Here is a 22,266-nt window from a genome sequence, read left to right on the forward strand (position 1 = left end):
CTCCATCACTGGACATTTAGATCCCGAAGGAACCACATGAAGACACTTGAATATTGCCCAGTAGACGCGTGGGCATTTCTAAAAAGAGGTGAGAAAGTTCTTTTCATTGCCATTCCCTTTCACTGGAGTGACCCACCCTCGTGGCAATGGGCATGTCAGTAAAAAGCAACCACCGCACCCGTTAGTTCTGAGGGTTCCTTGGCTTATTTCTCTCCAGTAGAACCTCAGAGTTCCAAAGCCCTCGGGAACGGAGGTTGTTCATCACTCTGAAATGTTCGTAATGCCGAACAAAACTTTATGGTGGTTCTTTCAGAAGTTTCAAACTGAACATTGACTTGACACAACTTTGAAACTTTACTAAGCAGAAGAAAAATGCTGCTTTCCCTTTATTTTTTTTAGTAGTTTACGTTTAACACAGCACTGTACTGTATTTGCTATTTTTTTTTTTTTGGCTTTACTGCTGCTTGGCTGCGTACTGCCGGTTCCAAATGAGGTGTGTGGTTAACCGGTCACTTTGTAACTCTGGTGTTCGTAACTCTGAGGTGCTACTGTATTGTGTACTAAACAGGAAAGACAAGGGAGCCCATTGGAGCGATCAAGACACTTTAATACAATCATCTGGTGGATCATAAAGACACAGAATCCACTTGCTAAAACAATAACACTATAAAAGTCCATAAAATTTTCTCCACCTCTTTCCAGGTCCATCCTTCAGGACCCATCTTGTTGTCCCTCACCCATTCTTACCACACAGCCTTGAGAAATGTGGAGTACATCATTGAAGTCAACGGGTTTAACTCTGAAACCTAAAGAGGGCGATTTCATGCGTCGACATTGTTAACCCTTTGACTGCCAATCGCTTTTAGCAGAAACATCCACAGTCCCAAACGTCCTTAAAGGCCCTATTAGTACTAACCAGCAGCCAAAGCCTTCAGATTCTCCTTCTCCCAACAATGTCAATAAACACATGAATGGGAGCCCGGAAACTGACTGTGTGGGAACAGAGTAAAATAAACCCAATTCAGTGCCAAAATAAATACCCCGTTTCACTTCAAGTCAAATACTCCATAGGAAACAATTAGCTGGAGCTCCCATGAAATTTGCTCATCCTTCCGACACCTACAATCTTCCCCAAGAACGGAGGATGAAGACACACAGGCTAGGCCATGCCCATTGCTTCTCTAGCCCGACCGCTTCACTCTCTTCCTGGTTTTGACACCTCAGAAATACACGTCAGTTTCCAAGATCATAGAGCTGGGCTTGTCAGAGGCCATAGGAGCCCGGTCCATGGTCCACACTGGGATAGACTAGCCCATAGCTCAGGGATACAGCGTGAGCTGGGATTCCCAGACCCAGAAGAAAGGGAGTATTCTCTCCCCATTGAAAGAGGCAGGATGGAAAGTGAAGATCGGGGCCTCGTTATCAACATCAAAAAAAGCCACCTGCCTCCTTTCATAGTCCAGAGAAACTCGGATCCTCCCAGGCCTCCTACTCAGAGGAAGCAGGGTGTCGGGGTAAGCCCGGTACTGTCCCCCACAGAGCCCCACAGCCCAGATCCCCTGGGCGGGGTCCAGACTGATCCATCCCTTTCTCCACACAGATTCTTGGACGATCCCGACAGTCCAGAATCCCTGCTGCCCCAGGAGCACTTCCCAGTCGTTCCTCCCCGAGGTGAATCCCTCCCGGCCCAGCACGCAGCAGTACGTATCAAATCTCTCAGGATTGTCGGGCAGATCCTGAGGCGTGTCCTCCCACCGCACGCTTTTCCGGTCCTCGGTCAGGACGAGGTGGGGATTCGCCGTGTCCGGATCCAGAGTCACATTCGCTGCGGGGAGAGAGAATCAGAACGTTAGGGGCAGAGCTCAGCCCTGGGGGAGGCTGGGACCATTTCTCACACTCCCCAGCAGCCCCGTCCTGGCTGGGACACTCCTAGCAGTAGAGAGAGACAAGAGAATCATGCTGCCTGCTGAAGAGACATCCTGTACCCACCCGGAAGGCAGCCAAAGGGAGAACGCAAACCCCAGTGTACATAGAATGACCCTGGAGGGTTGGAATCAGTGGCCCCGAATGACAGCAGAGGCCTCTTGTTTGTACCAAAGAGCCCAGGTGGTCACCCCAGCCCACGGGGAATGGAAAAGGCACCAACTCAAGACTCCTCTCCCCAGTCCAGGGGCAGGGTGGAATTTTGAGACACGAGAAATCGAAACAACTTCCAAATTTTCCAATTTTTAGCAAAGCTGTTTTTCAGTGGCGATGGGAGCTGGCCAGTCTCCATATGGCCCGACAGCCCCCTTCTCACTCCCATGGGATAACAGCAGGTAAAGGATTACTAATACTGGGGTGCTAAAGGCCTTCCTCCTTTCCTGTAAAGCTCCTCCTTCATTGCCAAGAGGCTACTTTGTCCGACCTCAGAAACTTCTTCTGCAAGCAAAGCCCGAGCCACAACTCTCATGGTCTTCTCAGTAGGGAAATATCCCTGACACAAGTCACTTTTCCAGCTGTTTTCCAGACACTCACCCCATTCCACCTCCAATTCAGATGGCAGAGAATCTAGAGAGAGGAGAGAGGCATGTCATGGTGTTATCTTTAGGAGAAGATTTCTGCAATTCACCAGTCTAACAGGACTTTAATGATGGGAAACAAATGGAGGGGATGGGACAGAGCTATCCAGACAGAGAGAAATTAAGGTGGACAGAGCATGAATTCATCCCCCTACAGAAGGGCCAGGCCAAGATCTATGCACCTCTTGAATCTCCATAATACAATTCAAGTGAGAGACGATGGACCATTGGGTCTCAGCAGAGGGGTGAGTTTCACCTCCTGCGAATTCCTAGGCAGTTTGAAATAAAATAGAATCAAGAATATGATTTGATCCCTTTGTGTTAGGTAGAACTGATGTCATCCCCAGTATATCGCTCTCCTCAGTAATTAAGATAGATGAGCAAATCCATCTATGAGAACACAATTATATACACCTCTCCAAACCCTATCCCTACTTCAGGGATGATGATATATTCCTTTACTGTTATTTAGCTGGGCTTTCCCTTAGCAGCCAATTGCCTAGTGCCTAAATCCTCCCCGTCACAGACACACGTCTGGATTTGTGCCCCCTTGGTACCTTTGAATTTCCTCAGTGTCTCCTTCAGAACAATATTTTTTTGAGAGAAATTGCTGAGTCTCTTTTCCACGTCTGGAAAAATCTCCAGTGGCTGCTGGAAGTCCCCCACCTTGCACCTGGAGGAAGACAGGCTTTTTTATTGATTGTTCTTTATTTTATCGGCTTGTAACATGACTTTCACGCCAGTGAATGCTGCTGGACTAAGCAGCCAGGGTTAGGGTTAGGGTTAGGGATAGGTGCATAACTCCAGTTGAAATCAATGCTGTCTGGGGATGGCAGCTGCCCAGAGCCCATGGCAGGAGAGCAGGCCTCTACTGGATTATTGGTTTGATTGAAGCCTAGGCACATGTTCTGGGTGTTGAGACAGGCCCTTGCAGATAGGAGCCTGCCTGCTAGGAAGGAGGTTGGAAGCAGACCCCAGCTGGGCTAATGATTCTTTTGTCTGGTGTTTCTGTTGGATTTTGACCAGAGGACTCGGTTACCCTGGAAGGGGTTGAACAAGTGTCTTGGCTGGAGGGCTAAGCCACCTCTAAAGGGGAAGCGGGCTGAAGATCATGTGGAGAAACTGAGGCATCACCACTCCACACTGGGGGGGAAGGACATGCTGGAACTCCCCAAAGACTCCAGCAAGAACTCCCCAAAGATTCATCGGGTGGGGAAGATTTTTGATCATGGCTGATCTGGCCAGGGTCCTAACCCGTGACACAGAGGTGAAAAAACCCAAAGCCCACTGCCAGATGTGTCAGTCCCTCAGGTATCCAAGTTACTCAATACACACATTCAGATGACGGACGAGTCCTTTCCCTAGGATGGCTAATTCTATAGTCTAGTAGAAATGGAATCTACCCTGGGGGTTTGTTCAGCAGTGGGAGATTTCTATACCAAAGGTGACTCTGCCCCACAGGCTGAGCTAGGGAGACGGGGCTTTATTTATTCAGGGTATGGCTTATACTGCAATCCTGGGATGTGATTGCAACAGGGCCGGCTTAAGGCCGATTCCCCTGAATCGGGCCCTGCGCCTAAGAGGGCCCCGCGCCCTAAAGAAGAGCGCGTAACTTAGGTGCCTTTTTAATTGTTTTACTCACCCGGTGGCAGTCCGGGTCTTCGGCGGCACGTCCTTCACTCGCTCCGGGTCTTCAGCTGCATTTCAGTGGCGGGTCCTTCAGTGCTGCGGAAGACCTGGAGCGGGTGAAGGACCCGCCACCGAAGTGCCGCCGAAGACCCGGACCGCCACCGGGTATTCGAATCGGGCCCCACACTTCCTAAAGCCGGCCCTGGATTGCAATGCCAGTTAACGTACCTGAGGTAGCTTTCATTGAGCAAGCTCAGGTACCGGACTGTAAAGCCGTGGCAGAACATGCTTCAGCATAGGTGAGTAATGACCCAAGGTTCTGAGCGGGTTTATACTGCCTGTGCGAAAGCACATGCCGCTGAAGGTTGGTTGCTCTCAGTACGTGAGCTGTAGGCCGGCTAGGAGCAAAAACCATACCTCGTGACTGCAGTATAGCCCCTTAGTATTGTGATACAGCATGGCCAGAGGGCAGCAGGAGAGGGTTAGAAGGGAGCCTTATTCCCTGTAGAGGGAAGAAAGTTTGCTATAGATTAATTAGAGCACCTGAAGTCAATTAAAGCACCTGAAGCCAATTAGAGCACCTGAAGCCAGTCACCTGATAAAACCCCCCTGCTTCAATCAAACAAGGGAAGGAGTTGAAGCAGAGTGGATTGGTGTTGGAGCAGAGAGCGGTTTGGAGGAGCTGAAGCAGAGTGGATTGGTGTTGGAGCAGAGAGCAGTTTGGAGGAGTTGAAGCAGAGTGGATGGGTGTTGGAGCAGAGAGCAGTTTGGAGGAGTTGAAGCAGAGTGGATTGGTGTTGGAGCAGAGAGCAGTTTGGAGGAGTTGAAGCAGAGTGGATTGGTGTTGGAGCAGAGAGCAGTTTGGAGGGAAGCAGAGGAAAGTTTGGAGAAGTGCTGCAGTGGGCTAAGAAGACCAAGACCCTAGGTAAAGGGGCACCTGGCTTGTGCAGAGGGAGGGCAGGAAGCCCCCACAAGCTGAAGGGCAGGAGAGGGAAGTAGCCCAGGGGAAGGAACCGCTAGTTCAAGTGGTTTACCGCTATCCCTAGGGCCCCTGGGCTGGGACCCGGAGGAGAGGGCGGGCCCGGGTCCCTCCCACTCCACTCCCCTCCTCTAGGACACTAGTGGGGCAGTTAATATCCCAGTTCAGGGGCAAGAAACGGCGCCCTGAACCGCCCCCCGCAAAGAGAAAGCGCGAGACCTATCATAGTAGTGCCGGCAATTTGCCACAGTATATATAATCAAATTGAATCGTGCTTCCTTCGGGGATCAGAATCAGCCAGTCACCCCCAGCTAGAGAGGAGAAGCTGAACTGTGCCCCTCTCCCATGTGCTTTGCTGTTGAGTTGTGGGGCGAGCTTCCCACACAGTCAAGTGGGAGGGAGAAGGAGCCACATACCTGTTCAAGGTGCTTCTGATGTCCTACAGGGGAGAGAGAGATACAGAGAGCTCAGTCTCACAGCAATAACAACCAGAATGAACAACGAAGGGTCTTTGCACCTTTCCATGCATTTTATCCCTATGACCCTCCGCTCTATTTGGTGAGCATCTGTGCTTTGTTAATTTCGCACCTTCCTGCCACTTCCTCTTTTAAGCACAAATCAGTTATTATGAAATAACGAATTGATCTATCAGCAGGCCCCCAGAGGTCGGGATCTGGCCACATGAGGATCTGAACGCAGCAGCGCTGCTGGGGTGCCCGGCTGGCACACCTGCTGTCCAACCGATAGACCTTTATTGCCTAACACAGAGTGACTACCCTTGTGCTTAATGGCCCGGGGCAGACTTAGATCCGGGTTCAGCTGCTGGCCCAGCTCCTTCCTCTGTGGCTTTGGCGAGCTTTACTTCATCTTTCTGTGCCTCATGTGTGAAATGAGGATACCAGCCTCACACTGCACCTACATTTTCACTGTACAAGTCCCCCAAGCTTCTGGCAGGCAGCATCCGGTGTCCAGGCACCTACGTCACGTCCAAGCCCCAGTCCGATCCATGAACCAGGGGAGAAGAGCGGCTCCTATTCCAAGCTTTCCCATAGGGCCCGATCAGGTAAGTACAAGACCCAGGGATGGGGTCAGAGGAAGGGGAAGAGGCCTCACTGCACTGGAGGGTGATTCTCATTCTGTCTCTGGTCTAATTAATATGTAAATAAAGCACAAAGATGGCTTCAAGCAGCAAGACCCACCGCAGTCCATCCTCTAGGGCAGGCATTCACCTAAGAGGGGGCAGACACCCTGCTCACCAGAGCAGGACTTGAACCGGGGTCACCCACAGCCTAAGCAAGTACACTAACCACTACGTTACAGGTTTCTGAGGCAGAGCCTGCTTTATCCCCTCACCCAGCCATTTTGTCTGGCGTTAAGCAGTGCCTAAGCCAGTGATTCTCAAACTGTGGGTCGCAACCCCATTTGAATGGGGTCTCCAGGGCTGGTGTTAGACTTGCTGGGGCCAAAGCCGAGGCCTGAGCCCCACCGCCTGGCTCAAGTTGCAGGCCCCCACACCCAGGGCAGCAGGGCTCGGGCTTTGGTCCCGCCTCCTGGGGTCATGTAGTAATTTTTGCTGTCAGCAGCGGGTTGCAGTTCAATGAAGTTTGAGAACCCCTGGCCTAAGCCCTTCTCGCAAGAAATGCCTAAGTGAGGAGAGCAGGTCCTGTTTGTGGCTCCCAAGCAGGGCTAGGAGCCTCCCTGCATCCCAGGTTTAGGCTTCTAACTCTGGGCTTAGCACACATCCCTCTCATCAGCATCTCCCATCGGCTGGCTGAGGCAGCTCCCTACCAAGCGTGCACTGAATAGGGAGCCACCGCAGCTAACCCGGCTTTGTGGACGCCAGTGATTTTCAAGGGGCCGAAAAGCCAGGTGTTGCAATACTGAGTGAATCCAGGCCAAGGTGACAATCCCTTTGGAGTCCAGGGAGATTAATGAGGAACCCAGGAAGCTAAATAGCACATACCACCTCCTCAGCCGCCCCGGAACCTAAATGGGGCATAATAAAGCAAAAACTTTGCCGCCAAACCCCGCAACCGTGGCAGCACCAGGGGAGGCAGAGCCTCCTCTGCCTATTATCCCTGCTGCCCATGATCTCAACACCATGACAAAATGTGAAGTAAAAAAATCAACATATTTGAATGAAATACCATAAATCCGACACGGAGTTTCCTAGGCTCCAGTTCTTGCCTAGAACGGAGGTCTCACCTGCAGGAATTCACTCACTGGCTGCTGATACTTCTTCTCTAACTCACTGATCAGCTCACTGAGATGGGAAATCTCCTCCGAGAGTTTGGCGACACTCCCATTCTGCCAGTTCACAATCTCCTTCTCCAGCTCTCCCAGCCGGGCCAGCAGGAGCCGCTCTTGTTCCTCCAGTAGATGGCGCAGCTGCTCAAATTCAGACACGATCTTGCACCTCTGGGTTTTCGTCTGTTCCTGTCATGAACAGATTAAAACAAAGGGAAAGGAAAGGCAGGTCAAGAACATAGAGATTCAGGGGACATATAACTGGGCCCTGAATGTACAGAAGGGTGACTTTCATTGTCCTTAAAAACCTCCAAGGTCAAGGATTCTACAACCACCCAAGTTAACCTCTCCCAGTGCTTAATGCTCCTCAGAGTTAGGAAGCTCGTGACCCAGTGGCCAGTTGCTATCGCTGATGTCTCTTCCTTTCCTCCCAGGGTCACACACAATTTATCCTCATCATGTTTGGCTGAGAAACCTTCTATGGTTGCTCATACTTTTGAGGCAATATCTGCCTCTTGCTTCCTTGTATTTAGTCCGCTGGAGTAGAAAGTGTCTCTCTCTGTCCCGTTGCCTGCTCAGCCCATCCTCTCTGGGTTTAGACCAGGGGTTCTCAAACCTTTTTTTCTGGGACCCCCTTTGAAAATACTTCAGGCAGTGACAACCCAGCGCCCCCATACCAGGCCATCTTTACTTCTGCGCTGCTGCTGGTGGCAGCGCTGCCTTCAGAGCTGGGCGCCTGGCCAGCAGCCGCCGCCCTCATGACTCCCCCACAATAGTGTTGCAACCCCCTTTTGGGTCAGGATCCCCAGTTTGAGAAACGCTGCTTTAGACTGTGCTTTGCACTTTCCACCCCTAGTTTGTGGCCACCGATTTTGCCTTTGGAGCAAGTCTGCATTATTTTGGCACAGGGCCATTCCGGTGAAGTAACTGCCAGGGTTATAGCTCCGTGCAAGAGATCGGGAACAGCCTAGCTTGCGGCTGTTTGATTTCTTCTTCCCAGTGACTCCTGTGTGTTTTGCTTTAGGTGCTGATCTAGCAACCTGAGCATCTTTTGATTTTTATTGTTCACTCTACTGGTCAAAGAGTGAGGCTGACCCAGTGAGAGAGAGACCCACGCCCATGTCCCTGCTGGGTAATAACAATGGGCACCTACCAGATATTCCTGGCTTCTCCTCTCTCCAGTCACTTTAAACCCCAGGAGCTTTCTTCTTTCTTCTTTCAGAGTCTGCAATTGCATCTGGATTTGTTCCTTGGGGGGGGAAATGCTCTGGATGAGATTTCACTGGGGAAGGGGGGCTATTTTCTTCTGTGATTGATTTTCTTAGAACAATACATAACAAAAGGGGGAAAGGGGAAGTAGATAGTAATCAATATGAATTTGAAATAATGAAGTGTGGAAAATTGATAAGGGAGGCCAGAGACATCAGGGGGAAAAAAAAATCACAACTGGCATGGCTAAGGACAACAAGGAGGAGTTTTTTAAGCATATCAGAAAAAACAAACAAACCCCCTAACAATGGTATTGGCACATCACTACATCATGATCATGATAAACCTGCTAAGAACAATGCGGAAAAGGCAGAAGTGTTCCATAAATATTTCTGGTCTGAGCTTGGGAAGAAGCAGGATGATCCATTCCACATGTGAGGATGATGAAGTATTTCCCAGCCCATTTGCAACCAAGGGGGATGTTAGAAAACATCTAGGAGGGATAAACATTTTTAAATCAGCGTTCCCAGATAACTAACTCCAAAGGAACTAGCTGAGGAGATCTCCAGCTAGCTGGTGTTCATTTTTAATAACTCTTGGAACAGTAGGGAAATTCCAGAAGACTGGAAGCGTTCTAATGTCATGCCAGTAATCAGAAAGGGCAATCAGATGATCTGGGTAATTTTAGGCTGGTTAGCCTATCAATTCCAGGCACAATGCTGGAAAAACTGATATGGGATTCAATGTGAATACAATTAATGCCAGTCAACATGGTTTTATGGAAAACAGGTCGTCAAACCTGATTCAATTTTTTTTCAATGAAATTACAAGTTTAATTGTTGACTGTACAGATGTACTATACTTACACTTCTGGAAGGCATTTGACTTTTAATCAGAATGTGGGGTGATAATGCAATCAACACTATACAGTGTCAACAGAGCCCATGTTAAATGGATTAAGGACTGCCTGACCTGCCTCAAAAAATAGTTTTCAATAGGGAACCATCACTGAATTGGGGCGTTCTGCAGGGATCAGTGCAAGACCTAAAACTATTCAATATTTTTATCAATGACCAGGAAGTGAATATAAAATCAATGCTGACTACATGTGCGGATGATGTGAAGATTGGTGGAGTGGTAGATAATGAAGAAGATAGGGCAGTCGTATAGAGCGATCAGGATCATTTGATAAGTTAAATGTATATTACAATCAAATTCAAAGTTATACATCTAAGAACGAGGAATGCAGGCCAGACCTACAGAAGGAGAGACTGTATCCTGGAAAGCAGTGACCCTGTGATGCAGAGGTCCCGAAACTGTGGAGCATGCCCCCCGAGGGGGTTGTGGAGGAATGTCCGGGGGGGGGCACAATGGGACCCAGGCCAGATCCCACAGGGGGCAGGGAAGGAGCGCCACCCAACCCCTCCCCGCCCCTAGCTCTGCTCCATGTGCCCGGCTCCCGGCCCTACTCCTAGTCCCATCCCCAGCCTCAGTGCAGCTCCGCTCCCGGCCCCAGGGCCGGGGCCGAGGCTGGGGGCGAGGCCGGGAGCGGAGCCATACCTGGCTGCAGGCCTGGCTGCTGGACCCCATCTCAGCTCGGCTGCGGGTCTGCTCCCGCACTGCCCCCAGCCTTGGCCCACCCCCGACCCACCCCAGCTCCGGTCCCAACCTCAACCTCCTTACCCCTGTCTGCCCTCCCTTCCCGGCCTGGAGCCGCAGCCCTGCTCCCGGTCCTGGCTCGGGGGGGGGAGCCAGGGGGACACAGACAGGGGTAAGGGGGGCATGACCCTCAAAAGTTTGGGGACCACTGCTGTAATGGATTTAGAGGTCAGTGTGGACAAACAGTTCGACATGTGTTCCCACTGCAATGCGGAGGCTGATATGATCCCTGGATATATAAACAGTGGAGTCGTGACTAGTTTGTATATTTTTTTTTACCTGTGTATATGTTCACGGTGAGGCTGATCCTGGAATACTGCCTCCCATTCCAGGGTCCACTTTTTTACAAGAACAATGAAAAATCGGAGAGGGTGCAGTAAAGAGGCACAAACATGACTGAAGGGCTGGAAATAACGACTTAGGGCTATGTCTACACTTGAACCACTACAGTGGCTGCTGTAGCACTTCAGTGTAGACACTCACTACAGCCATGGGAGAGGTTCTCTGGTCGTAGTTAATTCACCGCCCCAAGAGGCGGTAGCTAGGTTGAGCAAAGAAGTGGGGTAGCACTGTCTACACTAGGGCTAGGGGGATTTTTCACATCCCTGAGAGATGTAACTATGTCAGTGTAAGTTTTCAGTGTAGACCAGCCATTAGAACAAGAGACTTAAGGATTTCAATCTGATTATTTTATCATGACTATTGAAAGGTGACTTGATTAGTGCATAAATACCTTCAAAGGGGGAAAAAATACCAGGTACTAAAGGACTCTTTAATCTAGTGGATTGGGTGATAATGCAACAAGAACAAATAGCTGGAAATTAAAGACAGATCATTTCAAATGACAAATAAGGCACAAAATGTTAACAGTGAGGGTGAGTAGCCAGGGAAGTGGCAGAGTTTCTCCAACTCCTGAAGTTTTCTGATCATAACTGCATGCCTTTCTGGAAGTTGTGCTTTAGCTAAACACAGGTCACTCGGTTCGATACAGGGGTAACTGGGCAAAGTTCTATGGCCTGTTTTATACAGGAAGGCAGACAAAATGATCATACTGGTCTCTTCTGGCCATACAAGAATGGCCATACTGGGTCAGACCAAAGGTCCATCTAGCCCAGTATCCTGTCTTCCGACAGTGGCCAATGCCAGGTACTTCAGAGGGAACGAACAGAACAGGCAATCATCAAGTGATCCATCCCGTCACCCATTCCCAGCTTCTGGCAAACAGAGGCTAGGGACACCATCCCTGCCCATCCTGGTTAACAGCCATTGATGGACCTGTCTTCCATGATCATATCTAGTTCTTTTTGAACCCTGTTATAGTCTTGGCCTTCACAATATCCTCTATTAATCTAAGGGAGGTGTGGTCACTTTCCCTCTACAGATTCGTGTATGTGAGAGATTATCTGACTCCTGCTCTGTGTCCTTTGAAATAGAGAAAAGAATAAGGATTAAAAAAAAAAAAAGCTGGTACAAAAATGGCGCTAAACTGTAGTTTCTTACCTTGTAATCCTGGATAGCTTCCTCTATGGGAGCCACAGTGTGAAATCTGTGAGCGCGGGACTCTCTGCAGATCAGACAGATGGGGCTTTGATCCTCCTCACAGAACAGTTTCAGACCCTCCTGGTGGGTCTCACACACCCTCTCCCTTCCTGCCCCTTGGGCAGCCTGGCAACTCAGCCGTTTGGCTATTTCAGCCACATTTGCTAACTCCCGGCTGGGCCTGAATTTTCTCTTCAGGGCCGTGCCTCTGCACTGAGGGCAGGAGAGTTTGGCCTCCGATTTCTTCGAGCACTGCCTGATGCAGTCACGGCAGAAGTTGTGCCCACAATCGATAGACACCGGGTCAGTAAAATAATCCAGACAGATGGAACAAGAAACTTCTTTTTGCAAACACTCCACAGGATCCGGGGCTGCCATGGCTGCCTGCCAGGGGGAGAATGAAAAGGTTAGTTTCACTTTACAATCTCTTCAGCCTTGGTCAGCAACTGGGCGGTTCCCTTGCTGAAGCTCCTTCATTTTCTGAGCTGTGAGGAGTTGCAGTCCCTGGGGAGGGGAAATTCCCCCCCTCTCTGGGCAGGACACAGTATGAAATCGCTGTGTGACAAGCCGCATCAATAGGACTGAGGCTGGTCTACACACAACACTACGAAGCTTGGTCAGATTCTGTTCTGGCAGCTGAGGGCGCGTCCACAGTGTGCCACTGCAGCGTGTAGTAGGAGGATTTTATGTTTGTATTTTGTATAATTTAGAATAAAAAATTAAAGAATGTTAATAATGTAGCATGTGTTAAATGTATTAATGTACCCAGGGCTTTGGAGCTGTGCTCCGGCTCCGCTCCAGCTCCAGGCAAAAACCTGCAGCTCCACTGCTCCGGAGCTGCTCCGCGCTCCAGCTCCGGGCTCCGCTCCAAAGCCCTGAATGTATGATATGATCCATATTCTGCTAGCCACTCTTCCTGAAAGCAGAAAGGAAGGGTCTAGTGGGCCATTGGTAAAGATACATCAGCCAGAATCTTGTGTCTGAAGCAGGGCCTCAGAGCCACAGCCGGGCTATGGTAAGAACTGCGCAGGCAGCCGCGGACCCTCCAGCCTGAGCCCCAATGTCCACACTGATATTTTAGAGCCCTGCAAACCCGAGTCAGCTAAGCCAGGCCAGCCACAGCCAGGCCACAGATCTTTCAGTGAGGTGCAGACGTACCCGTACTCCCAGGCCTCTCTGCTGGAGCCTGCTCGCTCCTAGCAGCCTCTGATCTCCCGGACCATCCTGCCCCATGCCTCCTGCTGCGCCCTGTATGGAAACCAGGAGATTCCTGCCTCCGTGCAGATGAAATGGCTCCCACTCAGCCAGGTTTGCCGGAAGCTGGGAATGGGCGACAGGGGATGGCTCACGTGACGATCACCTGTTCGGTTCATTCCCTTTGAGGCACCTGGCATCGGCCACTGTCTAGGGTTGCCAACTTTCTACTCGCACAAAACTGAACACCCTTGCCCCACCCCTGCCCCGCCCCTCCTCCAAGACCCCGCCCATGCCCCGCCCCTTCTCTGAGGCCTCACGCCCCGCTCACTCCATCCCCCACCCCCGGTCACTAGCTCTCCCCACTCTCACTCACTTGCTCATTTTCACCCGGCTGGCTCCGGGGGCTGGAGTGCAGGTTCCAGCTGGGGGTGCGGGCTCCAGGGTGGGGACAGAAATGAGGAGTTCAGAGTGAGGGAAGGGGCTCCAGGCTGAGGCAAGGGATTGGGGTGCGAGAGTGGGCGAGGGCTCGGGCTGGGGGTGCGGGCTTGGGGTGGGGCCAGGGATGAGGGGTTTGGGATGCAGGAGGGGGCTCCGGACTGAGGCAGGGGGTTGGGGTGTGGGAGAAGATACGGGCTCTGGGCTGGGGGTGTGGGTTCTGGGGTGGGCCAGAAATGAGGGGTTCAGAGTGCAGGAGGGGGCTCCAGGCTGGGGCAGGGGGTTGGGAGGCAGGGGGTAAGGGCTCCGGCTGGGAGTGCCAGACTCTGATGTGGGGCTGGGGATGAGGGATTTGGGGTGCAGGAAGGGGCTCTGGGCTAGGGAGTTCCAAGTGTGGGAGGGCGGTGCTTGGGGCGGGGGGCAACGTGCGGAGCCCACTGGCTGCCCCTATGCGTAGGAGCCAGAGTGAGGACATGCCAGCCGCTTCCCAGGAGCCGCACGTCATGGAGGCTAGCAGGGAACCTTGCCAGCCCCGCTGTGTGGCGCCGCCAGCCAGCCAGTAAACAGCCTGGTCAGCAGTGCTGACTGGAGCTGCCGGGATCCCTTTTCGACCAGGTGTTCCAATCAAAAACCAGTCACATGGTCACCCTACCACTGTCAGAAGGACACTGGGCTAAATGGACCTTGTCTGAGCCATTGTGGCTGTTCTTATGTGGTGATTTGGGAGTTAAATAACTGAATTCCATTTATTTATTTATTTTTTCAAAGAGTGACTATGCCTTTAAAGTCTGTGTTCCCCTAAGGGAACAAAATCTCTCTGTCTGACTTTATTTCCAGTGTAAATGTCCTATTAACCTGAGTTTAACACTGTCCCCAGCACACACAGGATCACATTTCACACCAGATCCCCCAGGGGCTGGGACGCGGCTCAGCCAATGAGACAGATCCAGGAAGGGAAACACCCAATTCCATCCTGTGTCCCTCTGCCAGAGGGCTGTAAATTCAAACTAACTTTGTTACCCCTTTCCCGGCGGGATCCATTGCCTGCAGAGAGCCCTGCACTGCCGAAAGTCTCCGGGAGGAAGCTTCTTGTTCCATCTGCCTGGAGTATTTCCAAGAGCCGGTGTCTGTCCACTGCGGGCACAACTTCTTCCGGGCCTGCATCAGCCAGTGCTGGGGGGAATTAAATACAAACTTCTCCTGCCCCCAGTGCAGAGAAACTGCCCAGCAGAGAAACCTGCAGCCCAGCAGGGAACTGGCGAGAGTTATCGAAGTAGCCAGAGGGCTTAGTTTACCGGCAGCCAAAGGCTCAGGACGAGTGAGTGTGTGAGAGACACCAGGAGGCCCAGAAACTCTTCTGTGAAGTGGACTAAACCCCCATCTGTGTGGTGTGTGATAGAGCCAAGGCTCCGAGCCAGATCTCACAGGGTGGTTCCCATAGAGGAGGCTGTCCAGGAGGACAAGGTAGGAAATACTTGCCCACTCACAATATTTGTACTGGTGGCTTTTTTCCAACCCTAGATTTCAGAGGCCAAAGCTCAGCAGTTCAGACAGACCTCATGGAGTCTGGCACCTTACTTGTGAATTTCCAGATGTTCAGATGTTGGGGTTCCTTTCACCTGAACTCCATATCTTCTGCCACTTTATTGGTTGTTAATTGTTAATTACAATGATCTTATCAGGATCATTAGGTTAAGTTACTGATCTTGGCCCTCAACTCTTAAGATACTGATCTTGGCCCTCAACCTTAGGAATAATTGATGATGGATTTTTGGAGCAAACTTGCCTCCCTCTGTTTTACTAGCAATCAGCAATATGGGAGCAGAGTTGTAGGAAAGAGATCTCTACCAAGCATGCTGAGAGGCCACTGCTACATAGGGAGGCACTAGGGTTTGTACATCGGAGGCCTGGACCCAGCTTGCATTCCTAAGATAAACTAGCTCCCCTCTGTGACCGGCGGTTCTCCCCCAGTTCCTGCACCTTCCATGGCCTGGCCTGTGAGTTGCCATATGGGTGCTCTCCCAGCCTGCTGCTGGGTTAAATAAACTGGAAAGCTAAATCCGTGCAGCAGCGTTATTGTTGGGGGAGGGGAGGATCATTGAGCCTCATGCTCCAAAGGAAAAAAATTAACACCCTCCCCCGCACCTCCCATGTCCCTTTGCCCAGGAACAATTCCAGACCCGACTGCAGGAAGGAAGGGAGAGAAAAGCTCCTGGGATTGAAACTGACCAGAGAAAGGAGAAGCCCAGAGTACCTGGTAGGTGCCCAGTGTTGTTACCCAGCAGGGCCGTGGGGATGAATGTCAGCGTGGGAGGTTTGTGTGTCTCTCTGGGGCCGTGTGCTGCTGGTTGGGAATCGTGTGTGTCTGTCTCTGTTCCCCTCTGTGGCTGGAGTGGGACTGGGACTCCTTGCCTGGCTCTGGGGCTGGGGCAGATTCCCCAGGAGCTCTGGGCAGCCCTGGGGCAGGACAGACGCTGATCCAATCCAGCAGCAGGTGGCCAGTCTCGGGTTTCCAGTGGCACCATGGAGCCGGGCCCATGCTCAGAAGAGGCCCTGGCCTGCTCTGCTTGCACTGAGCCCTGAGACCCTGCCAGCCTGCTGGCTCCCCCACCCACCACTTGCTCTTCTCAGCCGGCCCAGGGCTCCTCTCCACCCCCGGCCCCACCCGCCAGCTCCTCTTAGCCCCCTGGCCGGACCGCAGTGCACCTCCGGCTCCGGGCAGTCTCTGCTTCCCACCACCTGTGGGGCCCCACCTGTCTCCCTGGAGCTGAGCCGCCTGGGACTGGTGCAGAAGCCTGGCCAGTCTCGGACAGTGTGGAGGGCTTGGCTGGGCCCCTCCAGGCAAGTGGGTCCTGAGGGAGCCCGGTCGGGGCAATTACGCCACGCCTGAGGAGCCGGAGCGATTCCCAACACTGGGACCAGCCCTGGCTGCGCTGCCAGCTCAGCCCGGCAGACACAGTCGCCTCCCAGCAGGGCCGGTGAGTGCGTCCGGGAGGCAGGGCATAGGGGAGTGGGTCTCTGGGGAATCTGGGGGGGTCTGAAGATCTGTGTGTGTTGGGGCACTAGGGAGTGGGGGTTCTGTGTGGGGTGCTGGGCAGTTGTGGTGGGGCTGTGCTGGGCAGGGGTGATGTGCAGGGTGCTGTGCATTTGTGATGGGGACCTGGGGGGGGGGTGCTGGGCATAGTGGGTCCAGGGGGGCTCTTGGCATAGGGGGAGTCGGTGGGGGTATTTGTGTTGGGTGGGGGTGGGGCTGTGTGGCACGGCATGGGCCCGCTCCCGAGGGGAAGGGACATGCTGGAAGCACAGGGCCGGGCGGGCCACTGTGCATCTGACAACTGCCGGTTTGTAAATAGTGCTCTTGCACTGGATTGGGTGGAGCAGGGCCGCCGCTGCCATGCCATGCCCCATTGCCCCTGTCTGGCCCCTCACTCTGGGGACTGACCTCCCTGTGCCATGCTCCATTGCCTCCATGGGAGCCCACAAATACGTTTGGAGCCGGACCCACACAAGGTTAATCCGGCCCTGCAGGTGGCCAGAGTGATGAGGAAGTGGGATCATGGCCAAGGCTGCATTATGGTCAGTCCCTGGCTATCAGAGAGGCTCCCTGGGCCCTTCCCAGCCCCATCACACACTCCTCGGCTCGGCTTCAGGCTTGAACTTCCTGCCTGTGGCCTGGCCTACGCTGCAGAGTTAGGTCAACGTAAGGCAGCTTATGTCACCCTAACTGTGTACACGTCTACACTACCAGGTCCCTCCTGCCAACGTAACTCGCCCGCTACGTCAACTTTATTACCCTGCCTCCGCGAGAAGCATAGCGCTTAATGAAGTCGATGCCAGCGGCTTAAGTGGCCTCCGGGAGTTGTCCCACAATGCTCCGCGGTGACCCCTCCGGTCAGCGTTCTTAACTCCGCTGCCCAGCAGCCGGGTACACAGGTACCCCTCCCCTGTTAAAGGACCCGGAGCTTTAGAATTTCCCATGTCTTGTTTGTTCAGAGTGGAGAGCTCGCCTGCCCAGCTGAGCATGCGGGGTCCACGCTCCAAACGCTCTCCTGCCTGGAGTAGGCGGGAGGTGTTGGATCTCCTTGGCCTGTGGGGAGAAGAGGCTGTGCAGGCAAAGCTTCAATCCAGCCGTAGAAATGCGGATGTCTATGAGAAGATCTCTCGGGACATGGTGGAGAAGGGCTACCAGAGGGACCTGCTGCAGTGTCGCGTGAAAGCAAAGGAGCTGCGGCTCGCGTACCAGAAGGCAAGGGAGGCGAACGGTCGCTCTGGTGCAGCACAGACGTGCCCCTTTTACAAAGAGCTGCATGCTATCCTCTGCGATGACCCCACCTCCAAGAGCCGCCTGGAGTCCTCGGAGGAGTCAGAGTCCCAGGGCACTGCAGGCAGTGGTGAGTCGGAGCTGCTGGATGAGGAAGAGGAGGAGACGAATTGGAGACAGGCGAGTGGGGGATCCATTGTCCCGGGGAGCCAGGAGCTGTTTGTAACCCCAGAGCAGTCCAGCCAGTTGCAGCACTGCAGCATGGCTGACCGTGATGCTGGGGAGGGCACCTCTGGTGAGTACGCACTTAGCATTAATATTGTGGGGACACATGTTCTTATTTGCTATTTTTTATTGAAATAATCAGTGGAGGTAGAGTGGCTGTCTGCTTCTCAGTGCCCGGACCAGCTAGGCAGAGGGTGCCCTGCGAAAGAGATTGTTTATGTACACAGGGATGTCCCAGGAATCCTCCATAGAGATCTTCAGGAAACTTTCCTGGAGGTAGTCTGCAATCCATTGAAGGTTTCTGGGGAGGGCTGGCTTATTTCTTCCACCACGGTAGGACACTTTCCTGCGCCACTCCAGTATTGATTCGGCAGGCATCATCTCAGTACACAGGATAGCAACATAAGGACGCGGTCCGTACCTGAACGCATGCAGCAGCTGTTCCCTTTCCGCCTCTGTTACCCTCAGGAGCGTGGTATCAGCTAGGGTCACCTCTGGGAGATGGTGCTAGTATTCATTTCAGTTGCTCGAACCGCAAACACTAGTGCCTGTTTCCCTTCTCTCCCTCCTCTTCCACCCACCCCCTTGTGATAGCTTGTCCTACCCCCATCACTGGACGGGGCGCCAGAACCCAGGGGCACAACGGGGAAGGGGCGCTGGAATCGGGGGATGAGGGGGGCATGGCCACCCGCTGTTTAACATGGCCATAATTTGAGTGGCAGGGGTCTGTGTTCCCCCACCCCCACTTCTGCAGAAGCCCCAACGCCCCTGCCCCCGGGCCGTACTCCCCATGGCTAAGACAGCAAACCAGTCCAATGAACACCTTGCAGAAATGCAAATGTTCTGCTGTACATTTGCGGGGATTCAAGGGAGTGATTTTTATGCAGGAAGTCTGCCCTGGACCCTGGGTCTGCGCTGAAATGGTTCCTTTGTGGTTTTACAGCCAGGAGTGCGGCCTGGGGCTCTCCCTCCACACTGTCGGCGGGGCTCTTCCAGATAAGACGAAGGCCAAAGAGAACACGCGCCGACACGCCGCATGAGACGTTGAACGCCTCTGGGAGGGCGGACACCGAGTCAAGGACCGCTGTCTGGGAAAAAATGGATGTTATGAGCAGGGCGCAAGCCAAGGAGACTGAGCGTGCCATGCAGCAGGAGGTGCTGGGGATTCTGAAGGAACAAACAGACATTTTGAGGCGTCTGCTTGACCTTCAGGAGCGATACTTTAAGTCTCGACTCCCTCTGCAGCCCCTCCAGAACAGCACTCTAACATCGCCCTACTTCCCCTCCCGCCCTCGCACACATTCCACTTGGCGTAGGGGCCCGATGCAGTATCCCTTCCACTCAATCCCCGGGGAGGGTGAATGGAATCCCAGCCGCCCATACACTGACATGTGACAGGCCAGGCCTGTGCACTTTTAAACAGAAGGTGAATGTGCATTCCCCCTCCCAGTTGTATATTCCCCTGCGGTTTCCAAGGTTTACCTCTGTGGCACATGTTTCTGTGTGCAATAAAAGTCCATTTCTTGAAAACGAAACCATCTTTATGACTTCGAAGTGAAGGGGGAGGGAAACTGAGGCACTCAACGGGGGGTGAACAAGGTCACACAGAGCCAGACCTGTAGATAGAACCCAAGAATCCTGGCTCCCATCCCCTTCTTGCTCTAAGCATTAGCCCACTCTACCCCCACGCTCACAGCAGCCACTGGAGTGGCCCCTATGAGGAATGCATTATAGCAGTGGTTCTCAAACTTTAGTACTGGTGACCTCTTTCACGTAGCAAGCCTCTGAGTGCGACCCCCCCCCACTTATAAATTAAAAACACTTTTTTATATATTTAACACCATTATAAATACTGGAGGCAAAACGGGGTTTAGGGTGGAGGCTGACCGCTCATGAACCCCCATGTAATAATCTTAAGACCCCCCTTGAGGGGTCCTGACCCCCAGTTTGAGAACCCCTGCATTATAGGGTCTCAGCCCATTCCCCAGGCATCGGTTTCCCCCTCACTGCAGTGCCTTTGGAGGGGCCAGGGGCTGAGTGGAGTGTGGGGTGGTCTCCCCAGCTGTAGCAAGGGAGGGGGCTCTAGTGGTTGCAGCAGGTGGGGGCTGGGAGTCATTTTCAGAGCAAAGTAAGAGGTGTATTTCCAAGGTTACACTACTACACACACAGCCGTCAAAGCAAGGTTCAGACTATTGGCAGGCACAATGCAGAAAAGCAACACCCATTGCCTTGGGTCATTAATCAAATGGATTTACAAAGCCACCCTGAGCCGCATTGTTCCCCGCTGAGCTCCTGATAGCCCAGGTAGCTGGCTGCTCAAAATTAGCAGACTGCTGATCCGCCGCCTTGCCCCCACCCCTGTGGAAACGTCTCTCCCTTTGCTCCACAGAAATTATGAAGCACACAGCAGGCAGTGATAACAGAAGTTAAGATTCTGTCACGGTTCTTTTTAGTAAAAGTCACAGGCAATAAACAAAAATACACGGACACCTGTGACCTGTCCCTGACTTTTACTAAAAATAACTGTTACATTCTATACCTTGGGGGAGTGTACTGTAACCCCCATATTCCTCATTTTCATATCATTGTGATCTTACCTTACAAGGCATGCTTTATATGTATCAGGAGAAAGGTTATGATCTGCTGAAAGTCATTTCTCTATCCATATATGTGTATCATTAATGCAGATGAAGTTATGAGAATTGTGTTGTATGGTGGGTCACTAAAACATGCTGTAAATTATGGAATCAGCCAGATATTAGCTCCCCAGAGGCAACAGCAAGGAAAGTGACCAACACCCAGGCGGGGTTTCAAACAACCCATCAACAACCATTGCCCAGCAAGGAAGCTACAATTCAATGACTCACCTGCATGAGGCCGCACCAAGGGAATTGCTCAGCTTTGCCTGGAGACTCAGCAATGCCCCCAGACATGCCTGGACTTGTGTTCCCCAGCACATGGGATAGAGGGTATAAAACAGAACAGAGCAGGCCCATGCTTCACCCTTCTCCTGCCTCCACCTATGCTGCAAGCAACTAAGACACTGAAAAGAAGACAAGACTCCCAACAAAGGAGACTGGCCCAATTTCAAGGGTGATATCCAGGGCCGGTGCAAGGATATTTTGCACCCTAGGCGAAACTGCCACCTTGTGCCCCCCCCCCCCCCCCCGTAACATCGGTTCATTGAGGGGCAAATCCCAACGAGCCTTTATAGACCCCAGGGGCTGCTCCCCAGACCAGGTTCCCCCCTACCCACCCCCTGAACTCCCCTGGAGGATGCACAGCCCCCCCCTCCCCCCCCCCCCCGTGAGCCCTCCCCACCCCCGGCAGCCCCCGCCCTGAGTCCACTCACTGGCTTTGCCGGGCTTGGGCCACTGCAGCAGCTCGGCAGGGAGGAACTGCCTTCTGGGGGCTCCTGCAGTAGATGCATGTGGGCAGAGGCCCCCGTGCGCCCCCCCGGCACTCCCCTCGCCACACTCGGGCTCTGCGGCTCCTGGGAGTGTGAGCCGCCGCTGCCCCTCCTGGAGCAGGCTCAGGGCCCCACGCCCCGGCGGCGGCTCACATCCCCAGGAGCCACAGAGCCCGAGCGTGGCGAGGAGGAAGCCGGGGGGGGGGGGGCGCGGGGGCCCCTGCCCGCATGCATCTGCTGCAGCCTGCAGGAGCCCCCTGGGGGGGTGCCAGGCCGCAGCCTGGGCAGGAGGGGTGGGGGGCACGGCTGCTCCCCGCTAGCGGCGCTGCCGCCTTTGCAGGGCTCCTGCCCCCCTGCGCTGCGCCGGCTCCTCCATGGCTGGGGCTCGTCGCCGACGCTCTGGATCTCCGGTGCCTCCGGAAGGCGGCTCCTCCCTGGCGAGCCAGGGCACCTCTTTTTGGCACCCCCAGGGCCGTCCTTATAAACTGGTGCCCCTATGCCCGACAGCAGCCTGAGCTTGCAGCCAGGCGGGGGGGGGGGGGGGGCAGGCCGGAGGGACAAGGCAGAAAGAATAACAAGATGCCCAGCCCACCTCATGTGGCGGAGAGTCACAGTTCCCCGCAGAGACCCCTGTACCCTCTCCCTCACGCAGAATTGACATGCAGAAGGTACCTAATTAAAAGCACTAAACTTGGGAATAAAAAATGTCAGTCACAGGTTTTTTGATATGCCCTGAAGTTTGTCAGACATTTATTTGCAAAAACTTTGTAGTAAGGGCGAGTCAGCTGGGAGAAATGGATGGACAGAAAGGACAGGAAGACTTTGGAAGTAAGTTTTTTTACTATAGTAATTAAAATGTGCTTTTTAGATAAGGGTGGTCTTTTGAAGAATTTATTTAAAAAACCATGTCTGAAGA

The 22,266-nt window shown here is 53.0% G+C and overlaps 2 protein-coding genes across 2 annotated transcripts in view; one reads left to right on the forward strand and one right to left on the reverse strand.

The window, feature by feature from the left end:
* Positions 1–1,103: 1,103 nt before the first annotated feature.
* LOC112109925 (zinc finger protein RFP-like) lies at positions 1,104–14,698 on the reverse strand. Its single transcript, XM_024204670.2, has 8 exons — positions 14,476–14,698; positions 11,785–12,207; positions 8,570–8,665; positions 7,375–7,605; positions 5,586–5,608; positions 3,119–3,234; positions 2,518–2,550; positions 1,104–1,825 (listed from the first exon to the last, which is right to left on the reverse strand). The coding sequence occupies exons 1-8, from the start codon at positions 14,617–14,619 to the stop codon at positions 1,320–1,322; spliced, it is 1,572 nt and encodes a 523-aa protein (XP_024060438.1). The 5' UTR covers positions 14,620–14,698; the 3' UTR covers positions 1,104–1,319.
* Positions 14,699–15,562: 864 nt separating this feature from the next.
* The window catches only part of LOC112109922 (E3 ubiquitin-protein ligase TRIM39-like), a 14,257-nt gene continuing 7,553 nt past the window's right edge, over positions 15,563–22,266 (forward strand). The window contains exon 1 of the mRNA XM_029913170.1: positions 15,563–15,712. Within this exon, the coding sequence (XP_029769030.1) occupies positions 15,563–15,712 (150 nt within the window). The remainder of the gene's footprint in view (positions 15,713–22,266) is intronic.

Source organism: Terrapene carolina, unplaced genomic scaffold, assembly GCF_002925995.2.
Source record: "Terrapene carolina triunguis isolate 2854851 unplaced genomic scaffold, T_m_triunguis-2.0 Scaffold502, whole genome shotgun sequence".
Classification (NCBI taxonomy): Eukaryota; Metazoa; Chordata; order Testudines; family Emydidae; genus Terrapene; species Terrapene triunguis.